Raw genomic sequence first — 14,653 nt, 5'->3', positions numbered from 1 at the left:
TGACTGGTGAGCACAGGATAGCATTTTGCACCTACACGAACTTATACGTTGCAGCAACATACGCAACTGATGGGCAAGATGGCGTATTGGAAAAGCTGTGTTAAGGGAATAAAGATATCATAGCATAGCTCATTTCCACGAACTCTGGTCAGTCTCACCACCATGATTCGGACACGGCTGTGGTACCTGAGAGTATACATAGACAATTTGGGTCAGGTGATATGGTCGTCACGGCGACACGCCTGTAACGCGGCACTGTCACAAATCAAGCACTTACGCTCGTTCATATATATCAACATAACCAGCCTGAGTGCTGGATCTACTTCTCACCAGGTTTACAGTGCTTCAAGTTGTCCTCTTTGTTCGTACTATGTAGTGTCCATCTCGTGTTTGCGTTGTATGTATGATCATTGATCTAATGTTGTCTTTCAGACGCAATGTGAAGTATTATCTCACTGTCTAGCGGCAGGCTCGACCCCATCTTGTATCGACAATCGCAGTCTCTGTACTAATATCAAGCTCCATACTTACCTATGCCAGTGTCAAACTTCAAGCTTCAAGGCCCACTTGCATGCTGCGCATCCAGCATAGCACATGCTGCGGCTCGGCCGCGCGAAACCTCACCCACGCCGCGTGACAGCTACCACATGCCTTACCACTTCAACTGTCGCAGCCTTCACATGCTTTAAGTGAGTAATCCTGGAATCCGTGACTCTTTGCTCGCCTCTCAGACATTAAAACATAGATGTTCCGCACATCGCAACGGCTCCTGTTACATATAGGATTAATATTGTGTCACTGCGCACTCTGCCTCAAATGCTCCATCCCTCCCTCGACTCACAGGAGCTATTTGGTCTCTGCATGCGGCACAGCACAAAATATGTGCCGCACCAGGGTACCTGAAGTGCCAGTCCTTCTACATGAACTTGAAGCGAGGAGAATATCACCTGCCCTGTTCATTAGGTCTCTAACTTGTGTGATTGACAGCGTGGTTCTTTAGCGATAACTCTGATGCTATATCTTCGGAATCTGCAAACGAGTTATCCGAAGTTGTAGCTCCTTCGCTCCCGATGAAGAGGGCTGAAGAATGTGCGCCGTTAAACGTGTCGACGTGCTTTGCAGAGGGTCCATAGAGGGATGAAAAGAAAATAGACATTGACTGGTGTAGCTAGTGATATGTCCCTATGATGAACAAAACAATGAAGGAATAGTTATGAATTTGCACAATCTGATTTGGGATGAATAGGAACACTTCTGGTGCGCGTCAAAATAGCTACCCCGCCAGACCAACGATCGTGGAAATTACCTTCCTCTTACGTCTCAAGTATTGGCCTGTGCCAAGTCGCGCAGTACTAAGTTCGTCACGAGCGGGTCATCATGGAGGGTCTCTTTTTCAACGTGGGTATACACTATCGACACGTCCTCTAAAGCTAATGGAAGCGCACCTTCTAGGTGAACAACGGATTTCTAGAGGGAATCGTCCGAGGCTACAAATCTGGCATACTCACTCAATCTCACTATGCCAGCTTGACTCAGTGCGAGACATTGGAAGGTCAGGAAGGGAGAAATAAGCCAATCCTTGCTCACGCGCGCTTGACATAGATTTCAAAACGCAGCTGTCCGCGACTGACTATGGAAACTTCCTCGCGAACGAGCCATCCCCGCTGTCCACCTCAACTATAGCCGACAAGGCAACACAGACTCTCGTGGATCACTTCAACTTTCTTCGCAGCAATTCTGTTGAGCCTCTGAGCAAGTTTTTGGATTACATCACGTATGTAATGATCAATTATATGTTCTTGCGCTCATAGTTTGCAGGTATGGGTACATGATTGACAATGTCGTCCTACTCATAACGGGCACGCTCCACGAGAGGGATACGCATGAACTTCTCGAACGATGTCATCCACTAGGCATATTCGATACCATGCCCGCATTATGTGTGGCAACCAACGTAGAAGAGCTCTACCAGAGTGTATTGGTGGAAACGCCTCTAGGTATTTGTCCTGGTACGACCCCGACCCCAGATACTAAATACCATGATCAGCGCCCTACTTCCGCGATTGCCTCTCTGCTGCTGATCTTGATGACATGAACATCGAGATTATCAGGAATACCGTCTACAAAGCGTATCTCGAGGATTTCTACAACTATGTCTCCACTATTGGTTCGACAACTGTAGATGTCATGCACAACATTCTCGCCTTCGAAGCTGACAGACGAACGATAAACATCACCATCAATTCCTTTGACACAGAGCTCACCAAGGAGCAGCGCGCCAAACTTTTTCCTGCCATTGGGCGATTGTTTCCCGCAGGTAACAATGCTCTCGCCAAAGCGGATGACATAGACCAAGTTCGTCAAGTGTGCGATAACGTTGGCGAATATCGTTCATTTTTCGACAACTCAGCATCAGGCCAGAGCAACGATCTTGGGGACTTTGGAGTAGCTGCACAGTTGGAGGATCGTTTCTTCCGCATGGAGGTACACCTTAACAAGCTGGCTTTTCTGCAGCAGTTCCAGTATGGCGTGTTCTACAGTTATGTGAAGCTGAAGGAACAGGAAATCCGAAACATCACATGGATAGCAGAGTGTATTGCGCAAGATGCGAGGGACAGGATGCATGATTTCATACCGATATTCTAAATGACACCACCTATTCGTACACTTTCACCTAATATTCAGTCCGAGTCATTTGAGTAGCATACGAATGTTGGTTGTTCAAGCATATCCACTTTTTCCAGGGACAATTGCGAACGCGGGATCCCCCTTCGCAGACATCTTCAGCACATCTTCAACAAGCTCTTCTGGCCGTTCAGAGGCAACAAAATGGCCTCCTGTCTTATGATGGAACTCGATTACAATGTTGTTACCCTGCGGAACTACCTGCAATTTCATGTTAGCTTCGTGGCAGCAAAGCTAATCGACTGAACGCACGCTGAGGGGAAGACCAGGAGCTCTTTTGGATAATAATTTCAGCCAGGACATATGAAATTAGGACATGTCTGCGCGTTGTGACGGGAATTTTTTGTATATGATGTCAGGGAAGTTGGCACAAGCGATATAACGGTGCAGAGTTGCCCATGCGCCAATACGTCCGAGCATCAGTCGAGAACCCGAAAAACAGTGAGTTCTGACTCTCGCAGCTACAATAATGAAGGTAGTCGCTTGTGATATATCGTACATGGAGTATCTAGGGTGAAAGGTGAACATAAGTCGGATAATGGCATGAATCTCGTGGTATAGCCACAGATCATAAATGCAAATATGCACTATAATCACCGTCAACTTTTTCAAGATGAAATCGTCGACAGAGACATTGAGCAGTGACTAGTGACCCGTGAGTGAATAGCACGATCGAGGCACGCATTCGCATCGTACTGTATTGTAGGCTGGAATAGGAAGTGGATTGTGTCTTCGATGTTTGAGCCAGGGAGGGGTGTTGACGGTAAGTATCCGAGTCCTCGTTGATGCCATCAATGAGTGAATGAGTGAAGGCGCGCAGGCCTGTCTACAATCGAGCGACCACTGGCAGGTCCCGGTATTGCAAAAGAAAATCCTTCTATAGCGGGAAAGATCTGTGATACATATGGTGAGTAAATATTACTGTTTCATCCACGCACTGAGCTAACTAGGGAGCTACTGCACGTACAGTAGTCCTATGTGGTCATTGAAAGGAAGTTCTCCAAAAGGGAAGTTCGGGGAGTCGTGTACTAAGCGACTCTCCGAAGCATTTGTCCAATGGCAATCCCAAGCAATCCTTTCGAAAATGGCCAAAGTGTGAAAACTAGAGACGACAGCACAACATTTTTTTTTACCATTGTGACTATCATGATGATAGGCTCGACCGGTCCGCATCTGAGTTCGCAGGATCAAAGGAATCATAGTATGGGCGGCGATAGATGAAGTCATGGCTGTATTTTCTCATGAACTGGGCATCTGGAAGGGTAACATCGATAGGATGGCCTTGCCTAGGTGAGCGAGCGTTCGTAAGTCCTCTAAACATTTCTGGCGGTGTACGAAGTCCTATTGCCTTTTACGGATATGCGTGAATGATCACGAGTTCGGAGTTCAGTTCGACACAACTCTTTGACATCGACAATCATCCTCGTGCGACGTGAGGTAGATCAGATTGGCCAGGTGACCCTTGTTCTCGTCACCTCAATTGTTCGCAACTCCGCATGTGGGGTAAATAAAAGACTGTTGGCTTATCATTTCATTTCCTCGCTATAAGCGACTCGTGGGGCCCGGTGAGTACGTGATTTTCACATCTTTGTCAAGTTCGTGGCTTCTGGAGTCCGGACCTCTGTTTTTTTTTTGCTCCAGGCCCTGTTGTTATCAGCGATATTGTGTGCATGGAAGTGCTCCTCCACAGATTCTCGAGTCTACAGTGTCAATATTAATCATTGTTCACACCAATGTATGATAATCAGGCCCAGGCTCATATGTTTGCTATGCCACCCGCACTGTGCTGATTTGGCGGCTTCTGTCAAATCATTGTTGCTGATTACAACCAACCCTCCCGTCTCACAGCCTTGTCCCGTTCGAAGCTTTTACTACACGCGGTGCTAATAAAAGTGTTTAGACCAAGTTCTCTGGTAGCTGATGAAACTCGATGAACCTTTACATCTTCTTTAGGCTACTATCCTTGAACGTTCATCACAATATATCTCGCGAGCAATAGCGGATCTAGCCAATTAGCTGCTCTGGGGTAGGGCATAATATCTATTCGTTGATCGCCAACCCAGTACTACCGTTTCTAGTGCACTGGGCGAGGATAAACACCACAGCCCTTGAGAGGCAATTTTCAACGCAGACGAGATGAGTATAATAACTAGGTGCAATGACTGAGATATTCCTCCATGTGGTGTCTAAATGCGTTTCATTTCTTACCAGCTAGGTTCGATATCTTGATCTTTTCAATGCACTGCATTGTTGTGGTCATGCTCTTGACGTGATACATATCAACACCAACATCAGGCTGTCTGCGTACTGTATGTAAAGCTGTACTTGCCAGCAATCTGTCATTATATGACCAGCGCTAGGGGTGCTATACATTACTAGAATTTGTGAGCTAGTTTATCCTTTTCATCTGTAGAGAGTTTCAGCTTGACCCACGTTTGAGCCGTACGTCCCAAAGATATTCTGCAGCTAAGTCTCACGGTTTTTGTCCTGTTGTTTCGTTGTAAGTATATGATCTTCAACCTGAGACACATTCGCTCATCTTGCATCCGGAGCAGGCCGCAGCCTTGCCATCCAATTGAGGCCCTTGAAGTTTGGATCACCAACAGCACATGCCACTGTATTGATACACGGCGAGAAGCAGGGGAGGTATACCTAACGGTGACTCGTTCGGGAATAATTGGATTTAGGGAACCAAAGGCATGCGATATGTCTGGACAGGAGAAGAAGGTCCCCAAATAGGATGGCTAAGGAACACTTGGCCGTCAGGATTCAGGAAGCGCAGAAGTATCATATGAATCAAGGTACATTCTGAATAGGATAGCTGGTGATACCTGAGAAGCTGCTTTGCAGCCCTAGCATGAGTCTTGATACAGGGAAGACTGTATGTATATACTTATTACTGACCGAGAAGCTGCTTTAGCCCTGACACAGTATCGATACTCAGAAGCCTGTATGCATACTATTGTGGGGATGGGGTCCTCACTGACTATCTTGTTACTATCACTGGTTTGTATTGAACACTGACGTTCCCACAGGCTTCCTCCCCGCACATCAGCCTCTGATATCGTCGGCACACAGCAGGGGTCACCTGCGCTCTCTTTCGCACAGCTCCCGACTCATACTCGGACGTGTTTGCGCACGAAATTTATACCGCTTCCGCATCAGTGAATTCATGAGTCCTTGATTTTGTAGCCGTGGGAAGTATAAGATGATATCATTTTGCTACGGCTGAATATACCTATGTATACAGCAATAAATATTAGTTATCGGTACATAGCCATGAATCTCTGAAAATTCATTTTACCATGAGGAGTTCGCAACAAGATTACAACATTGCGCCGTTGCAGCAATCAATATGCAATAGCATGGTTAAGTTATATTTGTTGACTCATGCCATGTTCCCTCATTTATGTTTTAAACTACCAAGTGATATAAGACTTTATCGTGGAAAGAACCGTTAGCACTTGTAACCTAATTTATATTCTTATGAGAGCTTCAATCAGCGAGGTATGATAGTGTAATTAGGTACCGTTTGTTGAGCAACATCATATTACCTCATTTATTTTTGACTTACAAAACTATATAGATCGGTTCAAATATTGCGTGAATTACAATGTCATCCAAAATCATGCACGTGACTATCACCTCAGCCTCAAATTTTACCTTAGAATTTTCGGACAACCTCAAATCATGTGACCAGCGCAAGTGGTTGAAATTGATTTGTCATTGTTTGCGCAGGACGGAAATTTACACGCAAGTTCCTTTCAATCCTTCTTTCACCGCTACTACCACCACCTCTCGACTCAGCATCTTCATTCCTCCCATTTGTGGTGGTCCCTCCCTGGCCTTTTCCTTGTGGTACCTCCTTGGCCGTTCGTGGTGGTTCCTGCCTGGCCGTTCGTGGTGGTTCCTCCCTGGCTGTTCGTGGTGGTTCCTCCCTGGCCTTTCCTCATGGTTCCTTCCTGGCCGTTCGTGGTGGCCCTTCCTTTCCTCATGGCCCTTCCTTTCCTCGTGGTTCCTTCCTGGCCGTTCGTGGTGGTCTGTCCTTCCCTCATGGTTCCTTCCTCTGGCCGTTCATGGTGGTCCTTTCCTTTCCTTTCCTCGTGGCTCCTTGCTGGCCTTTTTTCGTGGTTCCTTGCTGACCTTGGTCCCTCCTTTCATTCATCTCTCCGCTATCTTTTCCTGTTTTCTTTTTGTCCTGTAACTACATATGTAGTATTTAAATATAAATAAAATTAATTTGCTTCACAAAACGAGTGCTGAGGATGAGAATAATTTGGTACTGGTGACAAAATGACAGGTTGTTGTAGGCAATCTGTCATGCTGGCGCTTTTGGTAGTTCTGTCTAACTTACTCCAGGTAGTATCATTCTCGCAGATATCATGTAAATTTTGCAATTAGATAAAGCATTGTAAAGCATTATATTTTCACGTCAATTATTTGATGCTTCGGAGTTGTGAACCTCCCTTTCGTTATGGCATTTCATAACATTTTATACGATAATCAGGGACGCGTCTTTCCTCTATAAGGTCAAACATAACAATGTGATTGTCGATAGCAAAATTATGCTAGTTCTTGCGATTATGTACTATATATTGTTATTTATTGCTATCTACTTTCCTCACGGGTTCACTGATGCCGAGCCTCTCGCTTATGCGCCAACTTCTCCAACATCGTATACAAAAAATCCCGTCACGACACCCAGTCATGTCCTAATCTCATATGTCCTGGCTGAAGGCCCTTATATCGATAAAAAGGAAAGCCCAAGGTGCACGGTGTCTTATGGAAGTACTGTCAAAGATAAGATTACCGCATTATTATTTTAAAATGACGATACAAGAGATAAGTCTCCGATAGACGTTTCCCAGCGGACGAAACAAAAGGTTAGCTCTTCTTTGTGCAGCTATTAAACCACAGGATGCACCAGGATGTACTAGTAACTCCCTCACTCGCACTTCGACCACCATGCCATCCGAAACCCCCTTTCAAATCAACATCCCAGACGAGAAACTCGGGATCCTTCGTGCTAAACTTGAGCTCGCCACTTTCCCGGATGAACTTCAGGACATCGGCTGGAGGCACGGCGCACCTTTGGCAGATATGAAGCGGCTCGTGGAGAGGTGGAAAAACGGGTACGATTGGCGCAAATATGAAAAGGAATTAAACCAAGAGCTGCCGATGTTCACCCGCGACATCGACGTGGATGGTTTCGGCGCGTTGAACATTCACTATGTTCACAAGAAGAGCGAAACTGTTGACGCCATTCCGCTGTTGTTTTGTCATGGATGTAGGTCTTATCCACGCTTACCGACATGTTCCTGACATTAGCCAGGGCCTGGAAGTTTCATAGAAATCAGGGGAATGTTACCCCTCTTGACTGCGTCGTCTCCTAAACATCCTAGCTTCCATGTTGTGGCGCTTAGCTTGCCTGGTTTTGGCTTTTCGGAGGGTGCTCACAGACCAGGCTTTGGTCTTGATCAATATGCTGAGGTATCCATTGTTCATCGCACATCCTAAGCTCCTAAAATGTTGACTAAGGTATCTAGGTAACCCATAAACTCATGATTGCTCTCGGGTACAACGAGTATGGCACGTCGCCATTGTCATTATCTTCTACAGTGAATTTGCTCATTTTCTGGCAGTGACCGAGGGAGGCGACTGGGGTTTCCTCGTGAGCGACATTTCACAAATAGATGTAATTAATCGCTAATATACTCTCAGATCACTCGGAGAATGGCTGCTAAGTATGGTGGAAAGCATGTCAAGGCATGGCACACCAACTTTCCGATGTATGTCCTTTTCTCGGTCACTGCTCGCCCATCAATTTATCTCATGTTTAACTAGGGCCGACCCGCCGACCTGGAAATCGCCCCTGTCTTTCTTGTCGTACCTGCTAACCCCTTATTCTGCAGAGGAAAAGGCAGGACTTGAGCGCACTGCGTGGTATCGCGACAAATCATCCGGCTACTTTGTTGAGCAGAGCACCTTCCCACAGACACTCGCTTACGGTTTTACGGACAGCCCTGTTGCACTGCTTGGTTGGTTTTACGAGAAATTGGTCATCTGGACCGACGACTACAAATGGACTGATGACGAAGGTGGCAGCAGTCAGTCACACTCCCCAATACAATACTCACCTGCTTTTGAAACAGCTCTGACGTGGATTTCCATATACTGGTTCTCCCGTGCTGGTCCCGGTGCTGCCCATCGCATTTACTCCGAGGTGTATGGCGATTTCTACAACTTGGGTCGTACTAGTTACCCCACTATTCCTATGGGAGCGTCATATTTCCCAAAGGAGCTCCTGCTCTTACCCTCGGCGTGCGTTTTATCAATCAGCTTGGCTGCCACGAAACTGACATGAGATCGTAGGTGGCTGCGCAGGTTGAATAATGTTGTGATCGAGTCCCATCATAAGTCAGGAGGCCATTTTGCTGCCTATGAACGGCCGGAAGAGCTTACTGAAGATGTGCGAAAGATGTTCGCGAAGGGGGGTCCCGCGTTCGCAGTTGTCCCTGGAAAAAGTGGATATGCTTGAACAACCAACATTCGTGTGCTACTTGAATGATTCGGACTGAATATTGAGTGGAAGTGTACGATAGGTAGTGTCATCCAGAATGTTGGTATGAAATCGTGTATCCCGTCTCGCGTAATACCCATGTGATAATTCGAATTTCCGGTTCCTTTAGCTTCACATGATTCACGGTACTAGATCAGATTGGCCAGGTGATAGTTGTTCTCGTCACCTCAATTGTTCGCATCTATGCAGGGTCAGAGACTTGATATTGACTCATCATTTTCTCGCTATAAGCGACTCGGGTACCGTTGCCCAGACGTATCAGGTTGTTTTTGGAATTTTCAATTTTAGTGTGAGATACTTTTACGCCGTTTTACCGTCACGTGACGTCCGGATTCGGCCGGATTTCTGGAACCCTTCTGCTTTTGGGCGGGCAAGTCTTTGCATGCCACTTTGCATTCTTTCTAACCAAACATTAGTTTAGATCTACTATTAAGTCATCTGTCGTTCCAAGGATTCAGGTCAATAATAGTGAAGACAAGAACTTCGAGGACAGATATTATACATGCCATAAAGGCATTTATAACAAGCGAGAGGGTCACAAGGAGTCTGATAGGTAAGAGTCTCAGTCTCTGGAAACAGAACTCTTTATTAATGAAATGTGTACCTGATAGGTAAGACTACGTTGTGTCAGCATATGTTTACGATAAGGTATGGTATAGGTACTCACGTCTCAGTCTCTGGAAACAGAACTGAGATGCTCGTCTGCACGGGTGCTAGACTTTATACATATTAGAATGAAACTTGATACATGTGCAGCTTCAGGCCCGATGTCAGCTCTCCCTTGTGCCTGCCCTTTCTCCCCTTGTGCTTGCACTCTCTATTTGACATCTCATGCCTCGCCATCAGCTCTCTCGGTCTTCTTCAACTTGGACGATTTGGACAACAACAAGCCATTCAACAAATCCTAGCGGGTGAAACCAAGATAAAGACTGTTGTAAGTCTTTCCTGCTGTACTGTACTGCAAACAGGCCTTCGACAGCATGTTTTTCAGCTCCAAAGGATGATCATAAAGTGAGACAGACAGCACGAGAGTAGTGTTGAGAGGCACGTCAGACACGTCAGATTAGGTGCAAGCACATCGTTTCTCAGACATTTGCTCATCATTGGCCGAACATCATGTCAAAAGGTCTCAGATTAATTTGCATTCATTCCTGCTCTACCCGCACATAAAAACAGTCTCTCATAGAATTAGGCATCTCAGTCTTCCTCCCGGATACTGAGATGTAAGTGCTATTACCTTCATATAACATACCAGCTACTAACAAAGACTTAGTACATATTTGTTCTAGGTACTTATAGCACCTGGATTCTTCCTCCCAGATACTGAGATTACATATTTGTTCTAGCTCTCATCTCAGCCGTGTGACCCCATCTAAGAAACCTACAAGTAGAGATAGGTGTTTAAGTGTGTCAGCTCTTGGGCCAGGTGAAATTGATGTGTGTATGGTTGTGACAGGCCTGTGACACTGTAACAAATTCTAAACAACTTTGGATTTTAGTTAATGATCAACATATGAGTGTCTGCCTACATGTGTACAGGCTCTATAGTGCTGTATTCACTTCTCACCAAATTTGTGGTGCTTGTCAAGTTATCCTCTGTCCACACTACTAGTATGCATCTTTCCTGTAGCATCTGCCTCACACTGACAATAACTAGTGCTGCTGTGGTCCAGTCCTGAACCATGGTTCGAACCGGACTTTTTGGTCTGGTTCTCCTGTGGTTTGGTCCACGGTCCAGGTGTCAGCCAGAACTGGACCATAATATGGTTCTTGGTTCTGGCATTGGGCGAACAGTTCAACTTTGGTTCGGACCGGTCCCGAACTGTTCCGAACTGCGAACCAAAAGAAGCTTGCCACATTGTTGAAGCGTGCTTTGACACTTCCTTTGATGATCCACTTCAGCCTCAGGGATTCTCAAGCTTCAAGATTTACTTGTTTCTATCAAATGCAGAGGCCCATTGACAAGGTAAGTCATGATATGCACTGTTCAAACAGACGAATCAGACCACACATCTCATTGTGCAACTCCTCCTGCAAGCCCATCATCCCACTCCCACGAAATCACTGCCTCCACCCCTAAAATCAATGCGCCGACAAAGACAAAGGCAACCAAAACCACTGAGTTTGAGGTGTTAGGTGAGTGACTTCATCTTCAATTATCTTGTGCCCATTTTCTCATGCTTGCTCTCTCATACCTGTCCTCTTGTGCCCGTTCTCTTGTGCTAACTCTCTCCCACCTGTTCTCTCATGCCACGCCCCATCTTTCATGCCCTCCTACTTCTTGATATTGAGACCATTGACCGTGGCACCACAACAAGTCCTACCTATGTTTTTTTTTGCTCATTGTAAATAAATTTGGTTCAGTTCATGTTCGAACCTGAAAATGACTGGACCTGACCATTCTGAACCATTCACCAAGGTCCAGTTCGAGGTTCATCAAGTCTGGTAGAACCAAACCTAGGTCCAGTTCTTGGTTCTTGCTCGACCCTCTGTGAACCAGACCGAACCAGACCACGGCAGCACTAACAATCACAACCTGCATTCAGTCTTCCTGAGTTGATAGAGGAAGCCTCATCCATCCACACACACACACACACACACACTGATCCGTAGCACAACCATTTAAGACTCACAGACATTTCACCACCCCCACACACACACATGCACACAAACTAGCTTCAAAGTTCTGTCTCTTAGCACTAGCACTGTCCTCCTCATAGATTTGTTTGTTTGTCATGGATTCACACGCAGCTGGCGGGACTCGACAAGATAATTTGATTTGTTTGGCAAATCGTTCGTCGAAAGGAACTCAAAACGTAGATTGCATTGGCCGGCAATGAGAAAGAATGCAAAGCGGCACACAAAGACTTGCCCGCCCCCAAAAGCAGAAGGGTTCCAGAAATCTGGCCGAATCCGGACGTCACATGACGGTAAAACAGCGTAAAAGTATCTCACACTAAAATTGAAAATTCCAAAAACAACCTGATACGTCTGGGCAACGGTACTCGGGACCTCAGGCCCGTGCGGTGAGTTCCACATTCGAGAGTTCGTCGTTCCTGGACCGATATTAAACTTTGTCCTCAAGGTTCGAGCAGCACGAGATAGACTCTTGGCATTGTATGAAACCATGCTGTCAGAGGTCTGTCTTGCGTGATTTTACTAGTGAAATTAACATCTGATAGGCACAACAATGGGAACGACCATATTACTTAGGCGAGCACAGAGAGTGGCTACAATGTCATGGGACACGCACCTCTGTGTTTGCGTTCTTCATCAATGTGCCAGAGCTTCCATCATGATCCAATCCAGATGGACTATCCCGCACGGTAGGTGGAACAACAATACGACGGTTCTAGGAGACACCTAGTGGAATGGGCTCTGCTGATGCGCACGCTGGACTTACGGTACAACCCTGGCTCTACTGCTCCCGAAACCATCTGATTCTGATAACTCCGCTCCAAACGCTGCCGCCCTCTGCCACCTAACTTCCTCTCCCTAGGGGTCCCCTACTCCGCTAGTCATGATGTACATAAAATCGTGACCTTCGCAATGAATTCATTACCAGGGGAAGTTTACTTGTTTTTAGACGACGGGACTGGCAAGGTGGCAAATTCGACGGCTGATGATGAAGAGTCGCGAGCAAACCATACTGATTGTGTCATAGTATACATGATATCGAAATTACATTGCCTGTTTGTACACTTTCACTCGATATTCATTCCAAACGCGAGGAATGCTAGTTGTTCAAGCATATCCAGTTCTTCCGGGGACAATTGCGAACGCAGGGCCCCCCTTCGCAAACATCTTCCGGATATCTTGAACAAGCACTTCCGGGTGTTCAGTGGCAGCAAAATGGCCTCCTGTCTTATGATGGGACTCAAAAACAACGTTGTTCGACTTGCGCAGCCACCTACAAACTCATATTAGCTTCAGCAAAGTTGATTGATAGAAACGCACGCTGCGGGCAAAACTATGATTTCCTTCGGGAAAAACGATGCTCCCATAGGAATAGTAGGATTTTGGCCTATATCCTCGCAATCGGCACGCAATTCAAAGTAAATGCGAAGGGAGGCTGCGGGTCCGTCGCGGGAGAACCAGTACAATGAGATCCATGTCAGCACTATTTGAAACAGTTGAGCGATATCCAGAAAAGCAATATTGCTGCTACCTTCATCATCGGACCAATTGTAATTGTCGGTCCAAAGGACCAGTTTCTCGTAGATCCAAGCAAGCAGGCCAACAGGGCTATCAGTGAGACCGTAACCGAGTGTCTGCGGCTGGGTGCTCTGTTCGCTGGAGTAGCCTTGTCCTTTGGTATGGAACCACGTGGTACGTTCGATGCCCGCTTTTTCCTCCATAGACCATGGGGTTAGCAAGAAAGACAAGAAAGACAGGGGCGATCTCCAGCTCGGTGGTTTGGCACTACATAGACGAGAATGAGTCGAGGTGTGTGCGGAGCGAGAAAATGGCCTACATTGGAAAGTTAGTGTGCCATGCCTTGTGATGCCTCCCACCATACACAGAAGCCATTCTCCTAGTAATCTGAGGATATATTAACGATAAGTCAGGTCTACTTGTAACATACGACTCACAAGGCCACCCCAGTCACCTCCATGAGTAACTGTAGGAGAAATGAATAGATTCGTTGATCCACTTGAGGAATTACTCAGTAACGTACCATACTCCTTGTACCCGAGAGCGACCATGAGTTTGTGAGCAACCTGGGTACACAGTCAATATGTAGAGAGATTAGAATTTGTTGTAATGAATAGTAGTCACCTCAGCATACTGATCAATACCAAAGCCTTGTTTGCGGGGAGCCTCCGAAAAGCCAAAACCGGGCAAACTAAGCGCCACAACATGAAAACTAGGATGTTCAGGGGCCGATGCAGTCAGGAGGGGCAAAATCTTCCCGACTTCCAGGAAGCTTCCAGGCCCTAGTTAAGGTCAAAATATGTTGGTCTGTGAGCATGCAAATTGACCTACATCCGTGACAAAACAACAGCGGAATAGCGTCAACGGTTTCGCTCTTCTTGTGAACATAATGAATATTCAGCGCGCCGAAACCATCCACGTCAATATCGCGTGTAAACATCGGCAGCTGCTCGTTGATTTCTTTTTCATATTTGCGCCAGTCGTACCCGTTTTTCCACCTCTCTGTGAGCCGCTTGATATCCGCCAGAGGTGCACCATACTTCCACCCGGCATCGTCCAGTTCATTCGGGAAAATAGCGAGTTCAAGTTTAGCACGGAGGGTGGTTAATTTCTCGTCGGGGACGTCGATTTGGAAAGGAGTTTCAGATGACATGGTTGTCAAAGCGCAAGTGAGAGATGTGTATCTGGCTGTGGTTCAATAGGAGGTACTCCATAAGGAAACTTCCCACAGAC

The 14,653-nt window shown here is 46.3% G+C and overlaps 7 protein-coding genes across 7 annotated transcripts; 5 read left to right on the top strand and 2 right to left on the bottom strand.

The window, feature by feature from the left end:
• The first annotated feature begins 666 nt into the window (after positions 1-666).
• Positions 667-1,239, top strand: F5891DRAFT_1002316 (uncharacterized protein). The gene has a single exon (XM_041360240.1). The coding sequence runs from the start codon at positions 746-748 to the stop codon at positions 998-1,000; it is 255 nt and encodes an 84-aa protein (XP_041232007.1). The 5' UTR covers positions 667-745; the 3' UTR covers positions 1,001-1,239.
• Positions 1,240-1,336: 97 nt separating this feature from the next.
• F5891DRAFT_1002314 (ATPase V0 complex subunit D) lies at positions 1,337-2,778 on the top strand. The gene is made up of 5 exons (XM_041360239.1): positions 1,337-1,398; positions 1,453-1,552; positions 1,603-1,774; positions 1,819-1,997; positions 2,048-2,778. The coding sequence occupies exons 1-5, from the start codon at positions 1,378-1,380 to the stop codon at positions 2,644-2,646; spliced, it is 1,071 nt and encodes a 356-aa protein (XP_041232006.1). The 5' UTR covers positions 1,337-1,377; the 3' UTR covers positions 2,647-2,778.
• F5891DRAFT_1181839 (uncharacterized protein) lies at positions 2,722-2,988 on the bottom strand (the record flags this gene model as incomplete). The annotated part of the gene is made up of 2 exons (XM_041366070.1): positions 2,722-2,886; positions 2,938-2,988. 2 exons carry the CDS (start codon positions 2,986-2,988, stop codon positions 2,722-2,724), a joined length of 216 nt encoding a protein of 71 aa, XP_041232005.1.
• A 3,392-nt stretch (positions 2,989-6,380) lies between these two features.
• On the top strand, positions 6,381-6,938 carry F5891DRAFT_1002301 (uncharacterized protein; the record flags this gene model as incomplete). Its single annotated transcript, XM_041360238.1, has 1 exon — positions 6,381-6,938. A coding segment is annotated over exon 1 (278 nt), but the record flags the coding sequence as incomplete, so codon positions are not given.
• A 385-nt stretch (positions 6,939-7,323) lies between these two features.
• F5891DRAFT_1002298 (Alpha/Beta hydrolase protein) lies at positions 7,324-9,379 on the top strand. The gene is made up of 8 exons (XM_041360237.1): positions 7,324-7,972; positions 8,018-8,175; positions 8,232-8,274; positions 8,328-8,356; positions 8,407-8,474; positions 8,530-8,783; positions 8,838-9,006; positions 9,058-9,379. Exons 1-8 carry the CDS (start codon positions 7,651-7,653, stop codon positions 9,221-9,223), a joined length of 1,209 nt encoding a protein of 402 aa, XP_041232003.1. The 5' UTR covers positions 7,324-7,650; the 3' UTR covers positions 9,224-9,379.
• A 634-nt stretch (positions 9,380-10,013) lies between these two features.
• F5891DRAFT_975238 (uncharacterized protein) lies at positions 10,014-11,409 on the top strand (the record flags this gene model as incomplete). The annotated part of the gene is made up of 7 exons (XM_041376494.1): positions 10,014-10,199; positions 10,442-10,488; positions 10,612-10,670; positions 10,805-10,876; positions 10,923-11,069; positions 11,168-11,231; positions 11,304-11,409. 7 exons carry the CDS (start codon positions 10,014-10,016, stop codon positions 11,407-11,409), a joined length of 681 nt encoding a protein of 226 aa, XP_041232002.1.
• A 1,462-nt stretch (positions 11,410-12,871) lies between these two features.
• On the bottom strand, positions 12,872-14,611 carry F5891DRAFT_1002289 (Alpha/Beta hydrolase protein). Its single transcript, XM_041360236.1, has 8 exons — positions 14,252-14,611; positions 14,045-14,202; positions 13,944-13,986; positions 13,858-13,886; positions 13,740-13,807; positions 13,434-13,687; positions 13,223-13,385; positions 12,872-13,175 (listed from the first exon to the last, which is right to left on the bottom strand). Exons 1-8 carry the CDS (start codon positions 14,571-14,573, stop codon positions 13,010-13,012), a joined length of 1,203 nt encoding a protein of 400 aa, XP_041232001.1. The 5' UTR covers positions 14,574-14,611; the 3' UTR covers positions 12,872-13,009.
• Positions 14,612-14,653: the final 42 nt, after the last annotated feature.

Source organism: Suillus fuscotomentosus, assembly GCF_016647785.1.
Source record: "Suillus fuscotomentosus strain FC203 chromosome Unknown F5891scaffold_4, whole genome shotgun sequence".
In the NCBI taxonomy this organism is placed as follows: Eukaryota; Fungi; Basidiomycota; class Agaricomycetes; order Boletales; family Suillaceae; genus Suillus; species Suillus fuscotomentosus.
The sequence above is the reverse complement of the archived record's forward strand: the minus strand, read 5'-3'. Positions and strand labels throughout refer to the sequence as shown.

Excerpts from the sequence above, each read along its gene's own strand:
- F5891DRAFT_1002316 (XM_041360240.1), top strand. The coding sequence starts at position 746 with ATGTTCCGCACATCGCAACGGCTCCTGTTACATATAGGATTAATATTG.
- F5891DRAFT_1002314 (XM_041360239.1), top strand. The coding sequence starts at position 1,378 with ATGGAGGGTCTCTTTTTCAAC. Across the intron at positions 1,553-1,602 it reads TCAGTGCGAGACATTGGAAG|ATTTCAAAACGCAGCTGTCC; the intron begins GTCAGGAAGGGA and ends CGCTTGACATAG. Across the intron at positions 1,775-1,818 it reads AAGTTTTTGGATTACATCAC|GTATGGGTACATGATTGACA; the intron begins GTATGTAATGAT and ends CATAGTTTGCAG.
- F5891DRAFT_1002298 (XM_041360237.1), top strand. The coding sequence starts at position 7,651 with ATGCCATCCGAAACCCCCTTTCAAATCAACATCCCAGACGAGAAACTC. Across the intron at positions 7,973-8,017 it reads GCTGTTGTTTTGTCATGGAT|GGCCTGGAAGTTTCATAGAA; the intron begins GTAGGTCTTATC and ends GACATTAGCCAG. Across the intron at positions 8,275-8,327 it reads TCTCGGGTACAACGAGTATG|TGACCGAGGGAGGCGACTGG; the intron begins GCACGTCGCCAT and ends ATTTTCTGGCAG.
- F5891DRAFT_1002289 (XM_041360236.1), bottom strand. The coding sequence starts at position 14,573 with ATGTCATCTGAAACTCCTTTCCAAATCGACGTCCCCGACGAGAAATTA. Across the intron at positions 13,987-14,044 it reads GTATTGATCAGTATGCTGAG|GTTGCTCACAAACTCATGGT; the intron begins GTGACTACTATT and ends CTGTGTACCCAG. Across the intron at positions 13,887-13,943 it reads TCTCGGGTACAAGGAGTATG|TTACTCATGGAGGTGACTGG; the intron begins GTACGTTACTGA and ends TTTCTCCTACAG.